Genomic DNA, 19,309 nt, shown 5'->3' on the forward strand with positions numbered 1-19,309 from the left:
TTTCCCACACTGTATCACTCCATGACTATCTGACCACTTAACGTTCATTTTTAAAAATTGACATGGGCAAAAAACAATATTGTCGCCTGTAATAGCCAGAGCATTGCAATGTTGGACAAAAGCATTCCCAAGTTGAATATCGTATTTGGTCTTTAAATGTCCCACTGTAGCTTGTACCTTAAAAACCACAATACTGGTCCAACTATAAAATTATATGATCTACAAGTGATATGATGCACAAATGTACAACTATATTATTCCTATTCAAAAGATCTAAGTCATTTAGTCCAAAGTTTGCCAAGGAATATTCTGTACTTTCGCCTTTTCCTTCACAATTCGGTTTTCTCAAATAAGGATTTCTTGTTTAGATTGTGCTAAACCTTAGTTTTCATACCTATAGGCACAGTCGAAAAATAGTTGTTTTGTGGCACGCTAAATTGTCTTACACACAAAACATTTGCTGTCCATTAACTTCTTCCCCCATCACAAATCAGATATTTTATGGCCAGATATTGTTATTGTCATGAAAGTCCCCCTACACAATAACATCCAAATATTCGGGGTTGGTAACTTTTCAAAAAACATTCAGCCCAGGCAGCTTACCGCAAGGCGACCCGGTTTCGAAGCTGCAGTCCCAGCAGGAAACGCCGCTCCAGCGCTGCTCCAGTGTAGCAGGACTAAAAAATAAAAATAAATAAGGGTGAAAGGACGGATAACCTTCAACACAATTGGTTGGCAACTTTTCAAAAAACTTCCCAAGCAATTTTGAGTGTAGCAATAACCTTCAACCAATTTACACAATTCCAAAACTCCACACCCAACCAATTTTCGGTACCAGTTCCAGGATTCGGAGCCAATGTGTGCCTGAGTAATACGATGCACTAGTTTACCTGGGGATTACAGAAACAACAGTCTGATAAATTATTTAAAAACATTGAAATATTAGTTTACATACCTCAGTGCTTTCCAAAAATTGCCGCAAATCTGGATCTTGCAACAACGTTGGATGCTTTATTGTGCGTTGCAGATACCTGCAATTTAAAATTTGACAAACATCCATTGGACTCTGGACAAATAGTAATCAAAATCTACACAAGTTATCCAAATGTCCATAATTAGTACAGATTGCCAAATCTAATGTTTGCATTTCAAATGACAATTCTTCATACAAAACAAGAATTAGATTTTCATGCAAGGCATTCTGGTTGATGGCAACAATACGCAGGCATTAATGACTTCGACCTTTTGATACATCAACAGGTTTAAAAAAAGGGCAGAGAAATGTCAAGACTCCACTAAAATTGAATTTTTATTCTGTGCATCAAGGTGCACAAAATATCATGCATCAAACTGTCAAGATAAATACCAGACAGGTCTCATATCTAGACTACAAAGTTTTACAGCTAAATTACATTGAGTATGATTAATCTTTGAACCATTATAATTAATTTTTAATTTGCTCCCACATGGGGATAAAAAGCTGCATTTTTTTGTGATATTGCAAATCCCAAAGCTCTCATTATCATTTGAAAAACAATATAAATAAAGATTGACATTGACCCCATTAAATGATAAATTTGAGCTTCTATTATTGGTTTAGAGCAAAAATTAAACCTTCGTTGACCATTGGTAATATTGTCTCCACAGTGCCCCAAAAGTGATTGGCCTGGATCCTACAAGCACAAATTCTCATTTAACAATTAAACACCAACAAATAAAAGCACGTCCTTTAAAACAGTTCTAAAATTCTTTAAGCTGAATAGATTTCCTTAAATTGATCACAACTTAAAAAATGTTGCAGACTCCTCCAATAGCAACTTTAAAGCTAGATTTATATTCTAATCCAAAGAAAAATACACATTAATTGTCCATCAATTTCAGATACTTACCATGAAAACATTTAACTCCCTCTATTGCTCTAGGCCCATTATAAGTGCACGAATAGGTGACAAATTAAAGTAGGCCAAGGAACTGAATTACATTAAAATTCGTGGATAGAAAAAAGCAATAGTTCAAAAACAGGCTTTTCTCACCAGAGATGCAACTACAATTTTACACAAACTAAATACGCAAAAGTCTAATGCTGAGCCAGGTTGTTTTCATTTATATCTGAAGGAAAATGGAAAAGATAAAGGCTTCAAAAGATAAAACAATGTTCAGGTCATTCACCTTTCAGGAACCTTAAGTGTTTTGGTCTTCGCTAATGCAGCCTGATTGGTTGAGTATTACCAGCATGTTTTGTTAAGTGTTCCAAGTTGTAGGAAGTGAGAGCTTAATATTTCTATTTCAACTTGTCATATGCTGTGAGAATGGAGCGGCTGGGCTTGTATTCTCTGGAATTTAGAAGGATGAGAGGTGATCTTATTGAAACATATAAGATTATTTAGGGTTTGGACACGCTAGAGGCAGGAAACATGTTCCCGATATCGGGGGAGTCCAGAACCAGGGGCCACAGTTTAAGAATAAGGGGTAAGCCGGTAGAACAGAGATGAGGAAACACTTTTTCACACGGAGAGTTGCGAGTCTGTGGAATTCTCTGCTTCAGAGGGCTGTGGAGGCCGGTTCTCTAGATACTTTCAAGAGAGAGCTAGACAGGCTCTTAAAGATAGCAGTGGTCAGGGGATATGGGGAGAAAGCAGAAACGGGGTACTGATTGGGGACGATGGCGGTGCTGGCTCGAAGGACCGAATGGCCTACTCCTGCACCTATTTTCTATTGTCTGTTATCTGTTATTCAAAAGGGCCATTTTGGAATTTACTACCTGTCATAGCCTCAAGTGGTCTATCAAAATGCGATAGACCTCAATATTATTTTTTTCACACAAAATTGCACAGAGTCTTTTACCTAGTTGGGGAATCGAGGACCAGAGGAAATAGGTTCAAGGTTCAAGGTTCAAGGTAAAGGGGGAAAAGATTTAATAGGAATCCGAGGCATAATTTTTTCACACAGGGTATTTGGAACAAGCTGCCAGAGGAGGTAGTTGAGGCTGGGTGTATCGCATCGTTTAAAAAACAGTTGGACAGGTACATGGATAGGACAGGTTTGAAAGGTTATGGATCAAGCGCAGGCAAGTGGGACTAGGGTAGATGGGACCTTGCTGACCGGTGTGGGCGAGTTGCCGAAGGGCCTGTTTCCTCACTGTATTACTCTATGACTATGATTCTAACGAGTTTGTAAAGTGCCAGAAATGCACTCAAAAAGTACGTGCAGGATTCCTTCATTCTAACTATTGCAGGCAAATAGTTTAAATATTGCAATGACAGATCTGCGTGTGCTGGTCAAGTTAGTTGCCTTCCACCCCCCAAAAAAAAATCACTTTACTGTGCAGTCCTTGATTGAAACAGCAAATTGTCACCATGATTAAAGTTTAATTTAACTTGCATCCTTTAATTCACTTCTAACTCAAAAAGAAAATGTCAGTAAATCAAATTACACTGCAGATCAAAAGCTGTATCTAGTAACACATTGAGAGTACATGGTTTAATTTTCAAACACGTGTGCCGTGTAAACTTAGCTTGTCCATTTACTAAAAAAAATATTGCTTACTTTGGTAAACTCCCATATATGCCTTGGTAAAATAGCCTTTGTACACTATTAAAGTAAATATCAAGTTTTTCCAACCATTCCCAGGGAGGAAATGTTAAACACCAGTGAATATTAAATATTATGATTACATTACGTTATGCTGCAGCAAGTAAGAATTTAATTGTTCTATTTGGGACATATGACAATAAAACACTCTTGACTTGACTTGTATAGTATTAACGAGAGAGTGGCTATGTTTAAAGGAGAATGGTTTTGTTTTTACGTGGTATGTATCGAGGATGTGCTGCCAAGTGCAGTGGGTGGTAGTGGAAGCAGATAGTGGCATTTAAGAGCCTTTTGGATAGATAAATGAATATGTGGGGAATGGAGGGGTATGAATTATGTGCAAGCAGAGGGAATAATTTAATTTGCAATCAAGTTCATGAGCTGAAGGACCTGTTCCTGTGCTATACTGCTTGAGGGTTAAGGAAAGGAAAAGAACGGTAATGACAAAAGGTAGGAAAACGTGTTGCCAATTGCACATATCCAGAGGCTCAGTGCCAGTTTCTAAACCTTGAATGAGAAAGTTACTTGTCATCTTTTGATGACAATCATGAAGGGTTGCAATTACAAGTCACAGTTAATGTCACATGAAATACACTACAAAGTTAGAATGCCAAGCATTTGAAACACAAGTCTTCAACGTTGAGACATATTCAGCATTCTTTAAAAAGTTAACACATTTATTCTAAATTGATTTACCTCTCCAATGATGCCCTCCTTTTTTCCACAAAATCAGCTGATGATGGGTCTTCTTTTCCAACTTTAACTTTGGTCATGCCTTTCAGAACAAGACATATTCCAATTTCAAAACTGATATATACCATCAACTGAGGAGCCCAATTTAGAAAATCACTATAAAGCACAGGAAACAATTCCATACATCCTATTTTTTGGTAACACAAGAGCTGCCACCTATATTAAAGACAGAAGTATGTTTTCTGGTAATATTTCGGTTAAAAGGATAAAGGACTACCACAATTGACAATTTTCTGAGAAGTTCCAAGGACAACCAGATTTAGATTTCCTGTTAACTATTTTAGCCAGTAAGCAGGTTAATTGCAAAATGTGTAAGAACAAGAAACAAGAGCAGTTTATAAAATACACAGCCCTAAAATTTAGTAAAACCAATTTCTTAAAGGAACTTGAAGTAAACATTGAAAGAACAGTTAACCAGGACATAAAGGGCAAATGATTCTGGCAAGATATTACAATTAGATCAGGGAATTAGACCAAAAAAATCCATGAACCATGTTTCCTTTGACGATGTTTGTACCGTCCTAATGAGCTTTAACATGGTTTATAAGCAAGATTTTCAGCAACTTTCAATCTACAATTTCATCAAATTTCTATTTTTCACCTGAATAAATATTGGCTCAGATTGGCTCACCTCCACCCCTTACGGTGATCATAGCTGACCAAAGATCTGGTGATAGGGATTCTGCCTTTCCTCAATTGACAGAGCAATAAAGGAAAGCTTTGCTGTGTACTGAGGTTATGCAACTGATCCCACAAGAACTCAGACAGCAAACCAGAGCATTCTATATTATTTTTTAACTAGTTTAGTAAATAGTGAAGATTGAGACAAGGTTATGTTTGAAGTGGCAATATTGTTAATGCTACGTGGTTAAATGAAAAAAAAATGTTAATTTACTTATTGAATTTGGACCATTAGCTCCTCTCATCTCAAAAAATCACAAAGTGAATTATAGTTTTTGATAGGTCATTCAAATCACAATTACACTTCTCTTAGGATGTTTAACAGAATTTAAGTTTATTGACATCGTTCAATGACTTGAGAAAACTGGAAAAGGAGGTTTGTCGGGTTCAAGACTTACTAGATAGTCTCACTTTCGTTGCAAATTGAGCCAATTTTTCTATAGAGAGCCACCTTAAGAACTTGTCCAGCTTCAGCTTGTACTTCCGGTGGCGCTGGTGCCAGCAGCCTCCACCTACAGCCCGGTATCTTTTTGTTTTTTTGTTTATTTTGTTATGTTAAAAGTGTATTTTTTTTGTGTTTTTTGGTGTTTTTATGTGGGGGAAGAGGGCACGGTGCGGGGGATACCGTACTTCAGCCGCTTCCTGGTGAGGACGCGACTATTATTCGAGTCGCGTCCTCCCCCCCCCCCCCCCCACAGCGGCCTACCTACCTGGATTGGCGCGGCCTTTCCTGCCGGGATCGACCGGAGCTCCAGCAGCGGCGGGACAGCGCTGGAACATCGCGGGGCTGGCGATGCCTTACCGGGGGTCGCCGTCTGGAGCCCGGAGTGCTGGACCTGCTGCACCAACATCATGGAGCTGCGGTTTGCAGAGCTCCCAACGCGGGCGGCGCTGATGGACAGCGCGGGGTCCTGTGACTCTGCCCAGCTCGGCCTGTGGACTCAGGAGCTGCAGACTCCGGCAGCGGGAGGCGGCTGATCAGAAGGTCCGGGCCGCTGAGGAGGAGGATGCTCACCGTCGGGGTTCGGCGTCGGCGTTCCACCAGCCCGGCGTGAGGGCCTGAACATCGGGCCACCCGGGGCGGCGACTGCGGGTGCTCGGAAGGCCCCGACCACGGATGGACACGGAGGGGAGGCTGGCTGGACTATGGTGCCTTCCTCACCTGGGTGCCATTTATGTTATGTTGTGTCGTGGACTTTTTGTGTTTGTGCTTTTGTTAAATTTTTAATTCAATTTCAATTTTATTTTTTTAATATGTTTTATTATTTATTTATTATTTATTTTTATTATTTTTCTTGTGATTTTTTTTTAACGATACTGCTGTACGGGAAATTCATTTCGTTGTCTCAAAGTGAGGCAACGACAATAAAATTTGAATACAAGAATACAAGCTTTCTATCTTCAAACATGAGACAGCTTTCTTAAAAAAAGTTATCGTAAAGTTGCAAGAAAAAATTCTCAAGGAATAATGTAGTTTGATCCTTGTTTAGTTGGTGAGAAAGTTAAAAGCAGTATCTTTTTTTCCCCCAACTCGAAAATATTTCAGTCAAAACAAAATGTTGAATCATTTAAAATGTGGCTAGCTAGGATGAGACATGAAAGGGCATTTGCTCCTCTAATTCTGTAAGCAGATCATGATGTACCCAAAAAATAATCTTATCCAAATATAAAAATGGAAATAAAGCCTCCAGAATGAACTGTGAAACCACTCAAATGGAGATATTACATTATCAAATTGAATAAATGATCTCACCCACAAGGCTCTTTTCTGGTGCAGGAGGTACAATGTAGCCCACATGTATATACTTTGAAGCCAATTTGCTATGCAGACCCAGAAAGTCACTAAATCTTCTTTTGACTGCAAATTCTTTGCTGTTGAACATGGATAAAGTAGTCTGTATAATGGAAGAATATCCAGCATTACTCCATACTGCCCTAACATTCCAATTGGTTTGGTTGATGCCATTATGTTTGGAAAGCTTTACACACCTACACCACATTTTAATGCATTAAAGTTCTGTAAAACAATTCAAATTTAATAGGTCAGTGTCACACATGAATCTTGCTTGCACTGATTTCAATACCTTGGATGATTCCCAATCTGCATCTCAGAAACCCATCCTAAGATTCCAGTGTAGTCTAAAAGTGAACATTGAACTACTATTGAGCAGTAACCAAATGATTGGCGTGGCCTAGATTTTTTTCCCCCATCTTCCCTTCCCCCAGGCACTGAGGCAAAAGAGAAACAAAGATCTTGGAATAAGTGCCAATTTGTACATATAAACTTTCAAACAGCAGTTTTGCTGCATTGGCTTAAAAGACCTTTAAATAATAGTTCCCACCCACATAGCTGTCAACGTTATAGCAAGTATCATACAATTAGGATGTTCATTACAATGGGTCCAGATCATGGACCACAAGCTCTGCAAGGACCTAACATTAATCATCTGACCTATAGTGACCAGTCAATTAAAGCTGCTGACCCAGATTTGTTATTCTTGCCACTGCAATTAATTTCAATCAATGTAACACAAGACTAGTAATCAGCCTTTAACTAATGCCATAGGTATCCTGCACTGCTGCTGCAAGCCACATGATAGCTCAACTATCATTTTTGCTAACAACTGCAATGGGCAGAGAGCCCTCTGATCTTGGTGTTTACATGTTGGCTAAGTTGTTCAATTATAAGTGGGAGTAGTTTAGTACAGAACCAGTGCAATCCAGCTTCAAAAATCATCACAACACACTTTATCTATTACTTGCCCTGCTGAACAGCCATGTTATTAACCCCATTACCTTACCTTAGTTGACACACTGTAAGCCATGTAGGCATTCATTCCATCACCTAAGTGACAAAACACACAATTAGATTCACAATAATGAAACCAAAGTAAACCAAAAATTTGAATTATTATTCAAATGGTATGGGTCCCAAAATAAAATGGTGGAGAAAGAGTGGAAAAGCACTGAGGGCAGGAGAAAATACACTGTGAAAACCCACTCAATAGAAGAGGCTAATAAACCTCATTCCATTTACCGTATTTCCCAGCAATGAAGATGCACCCCCATTTTGAGTTGCTAAATTTTGAAAAAAGGCTGGCGGGACGTAAAATTTCTCACGCTCAACAAATAATAATAAACAAATAAATAAAGTAACAATTCAATTTGCCCAAGGCTTCCAGATCGCCTCCATTCTGAATGAATGGGTGGGGGGTGGAGGGTGACGGCAGGTGGAGAGATGGTGGGAAAAACGGAAGCACACCAGGACACGTTGAATCAGTTGTGATCTTATTGAATGACAATACTAGTTCAAGGGACCAATTGAGGTTACTCGTGCTAACATATAGGCTGTGGGCCGAGCATCAAAAATGTGTCTAGAAATAGGATTTCGTGACCCAAGTCACCAAACTACATGAAATTTTCACATATTGTGTAAAAAAAATCTATATAAATCACCCCTGAAACTCGATATGAAGAAGACTTGCACATTTTTATTAAATTAGAGAAAAACCGAAAAAATGTCGGGAATTATTTAGTCCAATCAAAGCACATTTAACATTGAGTTGTCTGCCAGTTGGCCAATCACGCGCTTTGTTTCAGGCTAGCACACAAAATGGCTGAGGGGGCTTCACAGATGCCTGTTTTACTGGAGATTCCTGTTGTTCTGTGGAATAAATGTCGTGGAAACTTGCAGCAGGTTAATTGTATTTAGTGGGAAAAGCATTAAAAAGGCTGAAGAAAGTGCTGCGAAATGGATTAAAGTGCAAGAAAGCCTTCAAAGTTCCTGCTGATGTGCTGGAACACAAAAAGGCCCCCATGAATCAACTAACTGAAAGGTAAGACTAAAGTCTGAATTTATGAAAAACTATCTGTATGGACTTTAATTAATTTAATTGCACCATTTTATAATGTGAATAAATTCATTCATTCATTCATTATTCATTCATTCACTCACTCACTTACTCATCCATTCATTCATGAAATTGAGGGCCTAAACTATAACATAGTCAATTAAACATTGTCACTAATGCCAGCTTGTAGTAGAGTAATAAGTCTTTAACAAATAATCTCGGAGCTGCCTGCGAAAACTTACCGGGAAAAAGTGCTCCGATCACGGGACATAGGTGCTCGCGGTAAAGTGAAGCCGCGGTCTCAATGAATAAGCGGCCGATTCGCGATCACGGATCACCTCCGCGGGTGGGAAGGGGGGAGGCTGTACATAGTGCCGTCTGTAGCGGTCGTTTTCGGACCCCAATAACGGGAGATAAACGGAGGGATATCGATCGCTATTTACCGCGAGTACCTAGGTCCCGCGGTCGGAGCACTTTTTCCCGGTAAGTTTTCGCAGACAGCTCCGAGATTAATGATTCATGGGGGCCTTCTTTGTGTTCCAGCACATCAGCAGGGACTTTGAAGGCTTTCTTGCACTTTAATCCAGTTCGCAGCACTTTCTTCAGCCTTTTTAATGCTTTTCCCACTAAATACAAATAACCTGCTGCAAGTTTCCATAACATTTATTCCACAGAACAACACATCGGAATCTCCAGTAAAACAGGCATCTGTGAAGCCCCCTCAGCCATTTTGTTATCCAAGTCTATCTTTCTTGGCTAACAACCTAACCTTCGGCCTCCAAGACGCAGTTAAATTTTCGTGCATTATTTTTGGGTAAACAAATAGCGTCTTCATTGCTGGGAAATACGGTATTCCAGAAAAGGGTAAACAGCAAGAACAATATTAATGCAGATCAAGTGGCAGGAATACAAAACACAAACATCAGGAGGGGAATTTACCAGGGAAGAACAGAGTTTAAGACTAGAACTAATCAAAATATTCAAGTCCAGAAAGGGATAGGCTCTGAAATACTCAATATATCTCCACAATATTATTTAAAATCCTTACCAACTTTTTCAGGGTCAGAAACTGACACTTGAATGTCAAACACATCTCCGTTTGCCTCTTCCTCGAGCTGCAATAAAAGTCACAAATGCAATGACCGTAGCATAATGTTTCCAGATTTAAAAGGACAATTAACTAAGAACTCAATTCAGATTTTAAATCAGTCCTCATGGCTGAAGCACAAACTAGGAGTAAACAACAGTAAATCAATCCAGTCAAAAAATAACATTGCGTTAATTATATACCAAATGTGTAATGTTGCAGTTTAGGACATCAATATAAACTAAATGTGAAGAACATGGACATTCATTAAATCATATCAACAGACCACAAATGCATTTAAGGCAGTAAGCATTACTATCAAAGACTCCAGCAGGTAAGAATTTGCTGCAAATAAGGATTTCATTGTTTTGATCATATGACATTAAAACATTCTTGACTGGCGAAGAAATGGGTCAAACTGGTCACGGGTTTTACGAAACTCCAGTTCCCATTTTACCTCCAGTCCAGGTGAAGTTGGTCAAGCCCAGATGCAAACTCATTTCATTCTTTTGATACAATAGCAAAATAAACTTGTACAAACAAGTCAGTTGCAGTACCAATTTCAAGTTGCAATAACATGTAGTTTGTAGCCAGGTTAGCTGAAGAAAGATATTCCCAATTTACCCCAATCATAAAAAAAATTCACAAACTAAAACTGTGGTCAAATTCCCAGATTGCATTTTCTAATGGATAAATAGTTCAACCATTTAGATATTGGATATAAAATGACTGTATGCAATCTGAATTTCACTGTACCTTAATTGGTACAAGTGACAATAAACTCACCTTGAAACCATGAAAACATATCTAGGACTCCAACAGTAGACAGCTGTACTTGAAAATCTGCTCCTCTAGTTTATTACCCCGCCTGATGGCACATTCAGCAAGTGCGAACTGTTGCACTTTGGGAGGGTGAATGCAAGGTGTATACAGTGAATAGCAAGTCCCGTACCAGCATTGAAATGCAGAGGGATCTTGGAGTCCATGTTCACAGTTCACTGAAGGTGGCAGCACAAGTAGATAGGGTGGTTAAGAAGGCATATGGTATGCTTGGCTTCATTACGTGAGGCATTGAATACAAGAGTCAGGAAGTCATGATACAGCTCTGTAGGACTTCAGTTAAGCCCCATTTGGTGTATTGCATGCAGTTCTGGTTGCCCATGAGCAGAATGATGTGGAGGCTTCGGTAAGGGTGCAGAAATAGTTTACTAGAATGCTGCCTGGATTAGGGGGGGGGGGGGGTTAGCTACAGGGAGACGTTAGATAAATGGATTGTTTTTTCTGGAATGTTGGAGGTAGAGAGGAAACTCTAAAGTATTTAAAATTAAATCTATAGCAAAAGGTAAACATTCAGAATCATCCCTCCCGCCCAGGGTGAAAATGTCCAACATTAGAGCATAACTATAATGTGAGAGAGGGAACGTTTAAAGACACTATTGAGCTTGGTTTCCAAAACAAAAACAACAAATGGGGAAAATAGACTAGATCACACCCACCACTACAGGCCAACAACTGAGCGTTTACCATAATTCACAATTTTGAATAGTGCTTAAAATATGAACCAGAAGTTTCCTGAAACCCAATCCCTTAACCCAAGAACAATTTCATTATTTTAAACCTGATATCATTTTTCAGTTATTAAAATCAGTAACTATTGTCAATAGTTTCAACAGTGTTGGCATATATGAAAAACAGGATTCAATAAAGAAAGCCTATGCCCAACCTTTCATCACTGGCATAAGGCAACCCAATGCCAGAACTAGAGCAAAGTGACCCAGACAAAGCTCCCATTATGTCCTGCCAATATTGCATTGTTCTACTTAAATTGATTAATTTTACTACGTTCTGCAGTGATTAAAAAATGGTACTTCAGCAAATGCACTTGAATATATTGTGTAAAAAGTGCATTAACTATGGAGACAGTTCACAATATTATGTTGATTTACTTTACAATAACTTTGATATAGTCATACCTCCTCCTTGGATACTTCAAACATCTTTGGATGAGACATTTTTAATTCAGCTCGTGGTGCAATTGGTGTTGGAGATACTGGGGTAATAGCAGGAGTTGGTTCTGGAGAATTTAGGTAATCTTTTTCGGGACTGTCAAGAGACACCTCTTCTGTAGCTTCTGAAAAACAATGCAGGGACATTTATTGCAAATATCACTGCTTGCTCTTGGATAAAATTCCATGGACAATTTCTGATATGCCAATCAGCAGAAAGACTATTATCTAAAGCTTAAATTTAAATCTCAACGTTTAAAGTCTATTGCCTCCCCAGCATCGCACCAACAATGGCCAAAACTGGAAGAGCAGCGAGCCTAGCTTAAGCTTATATTTCTAGGAAGTGGACGGGAATCCTTTGCCATTCTCTCATTGCAATAACACAGGTCATTCGGGAAACAAGACCACCTATTAGAGCCATGGAGTGCTACAGTGTGAAAACAGGCCCTTCGACCCAACTTGCCCACACCAGCCAACATGTCCCAGCTACACTGATCCCACATGTCTGCGTTTGGTCCATACCCCTCCAAACCTGTCTAACTATTTCTTAAATGTTGAGATAGTCCCAGCCTCAACTACCTCCTCTGGCAGCTTGTTCTTCCCTTTGTGTGAAAAAGTTACCCCTCAGATTCCTATTAAATCTTTTTCTCTTCACCTTGAACCCATGTCCTCTGGTCCTCGATTCCCCTACTCTGGGCAAGAGATTATGTGCATCTAAACGATCGATTCCTCTCATGATTTTATATACAATTGTAAATTGTTATGCTAGTGGTAGTTTACGCAAGTCGCCTATCACACAAGTCGGGGAGTGTTTGTACAATAGTTGGATCGAGTATAAAGCATACACAAATGGGTAGCTAGCTCAACAGTGGCATGTTGTACAACTTCCATTTACGTCTGCGGTTACTCAATTTTTAAAATCCCAACTTTTGAGCTTGATAGCGAGTCAACTTTGATTCTACTAAACTGTAAACTGTGCAACATTGACATTTGTTCTTTCACAGCAAGGACCAAAATCTTTATCAACTACAGTCTTAAATTTTCACAGGCAAATTCAATGCAACATATTTATTTTCCCCTTTTATTCATTTGTACCCGTTTGCTTACAAATTCAAAGGTAAACAGCGTTCAGATTTCTACACTGACTATTTGATAAGACATTACCAACAAGTATTTTTCAGGGCAATATTTGCAAATATACAGAATTTTACAGTAACATACCTGTAAACATACAGTAACGATAAATACAACAACTTGTGAATACAACAGAATGGCAAGATTGAAGCAGAATCTAACATTCAAATAGAATGTCCAATTTAAACCAAACACACCTAGAGCTAGATAGGCTCTTAAAGATAGCGGAGTCAGGGGATATGGGGAAAAGGTACGATCGGGTTACTGATTGGGGATGTTCAGCCATGATCACATTGAATGGCGGTGCTGGCTCAAAGGGCCAAATGGCCTACTCCTGCACCTATTGTCTTTTGTCTATGGCATCAAAATCAGTTTTAGATATTATTCTCTGAAGCCATGAATAAGACCTATAACTAAACATCAAAGCATCCGGTTTGTAGGAATTATGACAAAAATTTATCAAATCCTTAGTTGATTAAAAATATGTCATGCTAAAACCTACAATTTGGGGATTAAGCCAAAGCAATAACATATGTACCAAGTGTGTGCATTATCTTACTGCACATTTTTTTTAATGTGTCCAAAATAATTTTTCCATAAGAATCTAAAGCGTCCATTTCATCACTTTTGATTAACTGAAGCATGAAGTAAGAGACAGAACTAGAGATTCAGAGTATCAGGCATTTAGGGAACAGAGTCTTGTCTGACAAGTATAATCATTGCATATTTTTTTGGGCAACAAGCTTCAGAACCATCAAAAGTATCATGTTGCTAACAACGTCCCAAAAGTGCAAACATTTGAATACATGTGGACAACGGTAATGCGACTGCTTCCACACTTGTAAGTTATAAAGTGACATGCAGGACAATTCTCAATAACTGGATTCAGTTCTCAGAACCAAGTCCAAACTCCCTTTGCACTGCTACCATCAGGAAGATGATGCAGAAGCCCAGGAACCTTGACCTTCGGGTTCAAGACCAGTTGCTTTCCATCAAGTTCTTGAATTACCCAGCACAACCCTCTCTTAGTACCACACCATGAGTGACTTTGAACTACGGTTGCTCTATATGCTTTGGTTTTTGCACCATCGTGCTCTAGTACACCCAGAGTAACTGAATTTATTGTGTATTTGTTGTTGTGTCGAATGTGCCTTTAAAGTTGCAGCAAGAATTTAATTGTTCCTGTCAACTTGCAGTGCATATGAAAAAAAACATACTTGACTCAAACTTCATTGCTCATGTTGCTAAAACTCTTACATAAAACTCATTTTCTCTGGAAAGAATTCTGTGCATTCTTGGCCAACCTCCCACTTTCAGGCCTAAGTAAACTGAAGGTTTAATAAACAAAATTCTGATGTCCCAACGTATACAGCCCATCTACCTTTCCTAGCAGAGCCATCATCTCCCACTTAAGCAACAGCTCAATTATTTTCTAAATTTACACAAGGACCCCGCCTCTCCAACATGAGCTAATCCTCAACATGCTCTCAAACCTAACTGTCCCAATAAGGACACACCTGAACATACCTTTGCACTTGGTCCCACGTTACAAAACAAAAATGCAGGAAGTAAATGTTCTGTTCCCAACATTAAATTTGCAGGCACTGATGACAAGCACTCAAATTCTGCACCTCAGGCTCCGAGTGCAACCACAAAAAGAAGGAAACTGCACCTGAACCAACATAAACTCATACTGGAGACCAAAACCACTAGACATGCCAAAAATAGGGAACAAAAAAAATGCAGCAGTCTTACCAGCAAAGAGGTCTTCGTGGTCATCATCCACTAAAATTTCAGATTTGGGACCATTTGACTTTACACTTATATCTTCGGCTGGAAGACTTGCAGGATCAGGAGAAGAAGGACTAGACTGAAAGTGCAACATATCAGCAAGTTTATTCTGGCATTAAAGTTGAAAACGTGTTTTTAAAAAAATCAGCTTAATGCAGACCAGAAAATACAATCTTTCACCAAATGAGTACAAAGGAAGTTTTGCTAATTATGGTTTATTGACATATAATGAGGCAGGAAATCCCAATCATTATCCATGTACATGGCAAAATGTGAAACACATATTTTAGAGATTTTAATCTTGCACCCAAAACACATTGGCATTTTGGCTAAGATTATATGAACACAATACAGCAACGTTTGCTTAGCTTGTGTGTGTTAAGAGACACATTTAAATACATATGCCGGAAGTTTAAAAAAATTATCACTTTAGTCTCCTTTGATTGTCCGTCAAAATGGTTTAGTTTAGAGAAACAGTGTGGAAACAAATCCTTCGGTCCACCGAGGCTGCACTGACCAGCAATCCCCGTACATTACTACTATCCTATACACTAGGGAAAATTTAGATTTATACCAAACCAATTAACCTATAAACCTGTACATCTTTGGAGTGCGGGAGGAAACTGAAGATCTCGGAGAACATCCATGCAGGTCACGGGGAGATCATACAAACTCCGTACAGGCAAGCACCCATAATCAGGATCGTACCTGGGTCTTTGATGCAGTAAGGCAGCAACTCTACCGCTGTGCCACATTGAATGGTGGTGCTGGCTCAAAGGGCCGAATGGCCTACTCCTGCACCTATTGTGTATTGTGTCGCCCTATGGAGAACTACTTATTTTCTAGAGTGAACAAGCCAACATGGGATCCATAGACACCACACTTAGTTTAAGGTTTTAGTGGCCCATCTGTTTTGCTAAGCTGTTTCATGCTCACAGACACAAAATTCTGAGTACTACCCTTGAGACTCATGGGCCAGGGACTAGCTTAGTTGTGGAGTCATTGTTTAAGAGATGGTTTGCATGCCAGATTGAATCAGATACTAACCAACAGCCAATAACTGAATTGATAAAAAATTCAGTCACTCTCAGCTGATGGGCTATGAGTTACAAACCTCATGTCGACTCAACATAATAACCTGCTGCTAAAAATATTCTGTACTTTAATTCATAAAATTCTTCAACTTTGCATGTCAAGCATGTGGTAAATAGTTTGCCCCCGCAAGCAACAAGTACTTCACTAAAATTGAGAGTTATTATCCTCCTTTGTAATTGTCCAAATCTCAAATTGAAATAAATTTGTTGAGTTGAAACGTACCACATACTCCGAAATTGGCTACACATCCAAGTTGTTTATCTGTAATGGATCATTGCAGCTGCCCCCATGAGTCTATTGTGTCTACTTTAATTAGTTTCACGCTCTAACACCAAACATTAATGACTAACATTCCTTAGTTTTTTTAAAAACCTATCTTGAAGCAAATACAAAAATCACTAATACATTCAGTTGGAGAAATAAATGTTTGATTGGTGCATAGCATAAAGATAATATAATTTTCAGGATGGGTATCAGGAATACAGCAGAAATACAGACCCCCCATCAGTCTGAAGAAGGGTTTCGGCCCGAAACGTCGCCCATTTCCTTCGCTCCATCCATGCTGCTGCACCCGCTGAGTTTCTCCAGCATTTTTGTGTACCTTCAATACTCATACTGCTGGGTACATAAAGCAGGAATACTAACCCAATTATAAAATTAAGCATGACTATATAAGGTTTGGAACTGTTTACTATGTACAAAGTTGGTAACAAATTTTAAAAATTAAGTCTTGCTTGCAACTGCTGTATCAATAGAACGACTATAACATTTGATGGACTGCTTCAGTACCAAAGCTCAACAGGTATACTATGTACATGTTGGAAAATATGCCTTTTTTTAAACAAACAACACATTGTTGTTACCAAACTGAAGTGTATTGGAGATAGAATGTTGATGCATGAATGGCATCAAGTACCTTCTCATCACACACATTATGTTAGACGGCAGTAAAGCTCTCTCCAAATTGACTGCAACATGACTTAGCCTTTGTAGAAACAGGTTGCCAGAGTGATATTGCCATAAATAGACTCAGCAAAACACCTGAGCCTATATTCAAGGTAGATGTGCAACAGCAGCATTTGACTTGCAGTTGAAACTGTTACTAAATTAACATTGTGATCCCCAATGCCTGTCAAATCTACATGCTGACTGGTGTAATTCAATAGTTTCAACACAAAACATTTACTACTTGAGGTTTAAAACCTCCAAGGACCAAGAGAACCAACCAAAGATAGACACAAAATGCTGGAGTAACTCAGCAGGACAGGCAGCATTTCTGGAGAGAAGGAATGGGTGACGTTTCGGGTCGAGACCCATCTTCAGACTGAGGTCTCCAACAAGAGAACCAACCACATCCCAGCCACTGAAAGTACTGGGGAGGAACAAGATCAGGCACACAAACAAGTAATAGCCATAGTTCATCTTAGCAAGAGTAAGAACAAAGAGTAGGCAACTTTAAAATCAACTTACAAAATAAATAATTTAAACAAAAGTACACTAAATGTAAAATATAGAATATGACATTCTCGTATTTTCAGTTATTGCCATATTTCTCTGGGAGGATTCCAGACTTCAGATCTGCCCAAGTCTGAAGCAACAAAATTAATGAAATTGTTGATGCTAACATAATTGCTTGTGGTGATTGCTAGCTGTGATTGCAAAATTGAAATGAAGTTTTTTAAAAAGCAAATAAGGAAACTTAGAAGTGTTGACAAAATAGCTACATAATGACTTGTTCCAAGTTTCTCACTTCCCCTCAGAAGGTCTAATGGTGAAGCTGCCAATTACTCTTGAAAGTAACTCCCTTGACAGGATTTCGTATGACATTTCAAAATTGGATTTAGTCAAAAGGTTTATTGATCCCCAACCTGATGGATTTCTTTTTAACAAATTGAGAGAATTATACCAAACTGTGTTTGTAGACATATCACTGCTCGGTTCATAGCCTTATGATTACGCATTAGGGTTTACTCTTACTGTACAAACAGTACTGTTTTTTATGCAAGCTGGTGTCCCGAGTGAGTAGTTAACGATGTTTGACAGAAAGTAGCCGCTGAATCAGCTGGCGAGTGCAACTTGTTCAGGCCAAGTTCACCGCCTTCACTTTTTTTTGGGAGTAAAAGGGCCATTTTTTTAGAGTTAATCCAGTGGAAGCGGCGCGATGAACAGCTCGTCCCCGCTCAGCAGCACCATACCACCTGCATCGTCACATCAGCATCGCAACGAGACTCCGTCAACCAGAAACGAAAGTCGGGGAGAGAGAGAGAGGGAGGGAGAGAGAAATGATTTAAACATGTACATCACTGGCGGCCTGTGTCGAGGCGGGCGGCTCCCGCGAGCGACCCTGCATTCACCTCCAAGGTGCTGGTGGTGCTGACGAAGAGATCCTCGCTGGCCTCCAGCTCCCTGAACTCGGCCTCGGCCTCGGCGTCCGCGTCCTCCTCCTCCTCGCCCTCCAGGTCCCCATCTCCGAACGGAGGAGGCTCCCTCTCCGCCGCCATCTTCTCCGTCGCGATCGATCGCAGCCACGAGTCACGTGACCCGCGCCGAGACCCGCCCCCACCCCGGGCACGCCCTGACGTCACCACGCACGCTCGCTCGCTCGGTCGCTCGCCCTGGGCGCCGGGCCACGTGACCTGACCGGTGGACAAAAGGCAGTCTGTGATGTTGCAATTGGTGTCGCCCTGCTCTCTGGGTGCAGCTGCTGTGCTCAGCAGTCCAATCGAGCAAAACATACTTATGCCCAAAGAGAATGTAACTGTGGGTGGGTTTCTACATCATTACTCACGAGTCCCAGAAAAATTGCATGATCTGTGTCATGATCAAATGGCCAGACTTCGTTTGGCAAAATAAGCCTATTTGTTTGGTTCAACTCTCTTTACAAGTTCAAACGAGTTCACAAGTTATAGGAGTAGAATTAAGCCATTCGGCCCATCGAGTCTGAGTCTCCTAATCCTATTTTCCTGCCTTCTCCCATAACTCTTGACACCTGTTCTAATCAAAAATGTATCAATCTCTGCTTTAATAATATCTGCTGACTTGGCCCTCACAGCCCTCTGTGGTAAAGAGATCCACAAATTACCCTCTGACTAAAGAACTTCCTCCTCACCTTTCTAAAAGGGTGCCCTTTGGCGGTCACAAGAACGACAACTGAGTTTTCAAACGTATTTTTATTCACAGGCTCTCACGACACGTCTGGCCACAATGGTGGTCAGCACTGAACTGCCGCGCGAAACCAAAACCGCGCAAAAACAAGCAGCCCCTCCCGAGTCACGTGATCGCAGCTTCTGAAAGCCGGGTTCGATATGTGCGTCCGCTAG

The 19,309-nt window shown here is 39.9% G+C and overlaps 1 protein-coding gene across 1 annotated transcript in view; it reads right to left on the minus strand.

The window, feature by feature from the left end:
• Positions 1–18,535, minus strand: part of snx2 (sorting nexin 2) — a 32,060-nt gene extending 13,525 nt beyond the window's left edge. The window contains exons 1-8 of the mRNA XM_055633129.1: positions 18,344–18,535; positions 14,859–14,973; positions 11,937–12,094; positions 9,925–9,991; positions 7,827–7,870; positions 6,779–6,920; positions 4,288–4,366; positions 956–1,031 (exon numbers count right to left, since the gene is read on the minus strand). Of these exons, the coding sequence (XP_055489104.1) occupies positions 956–1,031; positions 4,288–4,366; positions 6,779–6,920; positions 7,827–7,870; positions 9,925–9,991; positions 11,937–12,094; positions 14,859–14,973; positions 18,344–18,490 (828 nt within the window). The 5' untranslated portion in view covers positions 18,491–18,535. The remainder of the gene's footprint in view (positions 1–955; positions 1,032–4,287; positions 4,367–6,778; positions 6,921–7,826; positions 7,871–9,924; positions 9,992–11,936; positions 12,095–14,858; positions 14,974–18,343) is intronic.
• Positions 18,536–19,309: the final 774 nt, after the last annotated feature.

This window comes from Leucoraja erinacea, chromosome 3 (assembly GCF_028641065.1).
Source record: "Leucoraja erinacea ecotype New England chromosome 3, Leri_hhj_1, whole genome shotgun sequence".
Lineage (NCBI taxonomy): Eukaryota > Metazoa > Chordata > Chondrichthyes > Rajiformes > Rajidae > Leucoraja > Leucoraja erinaceus.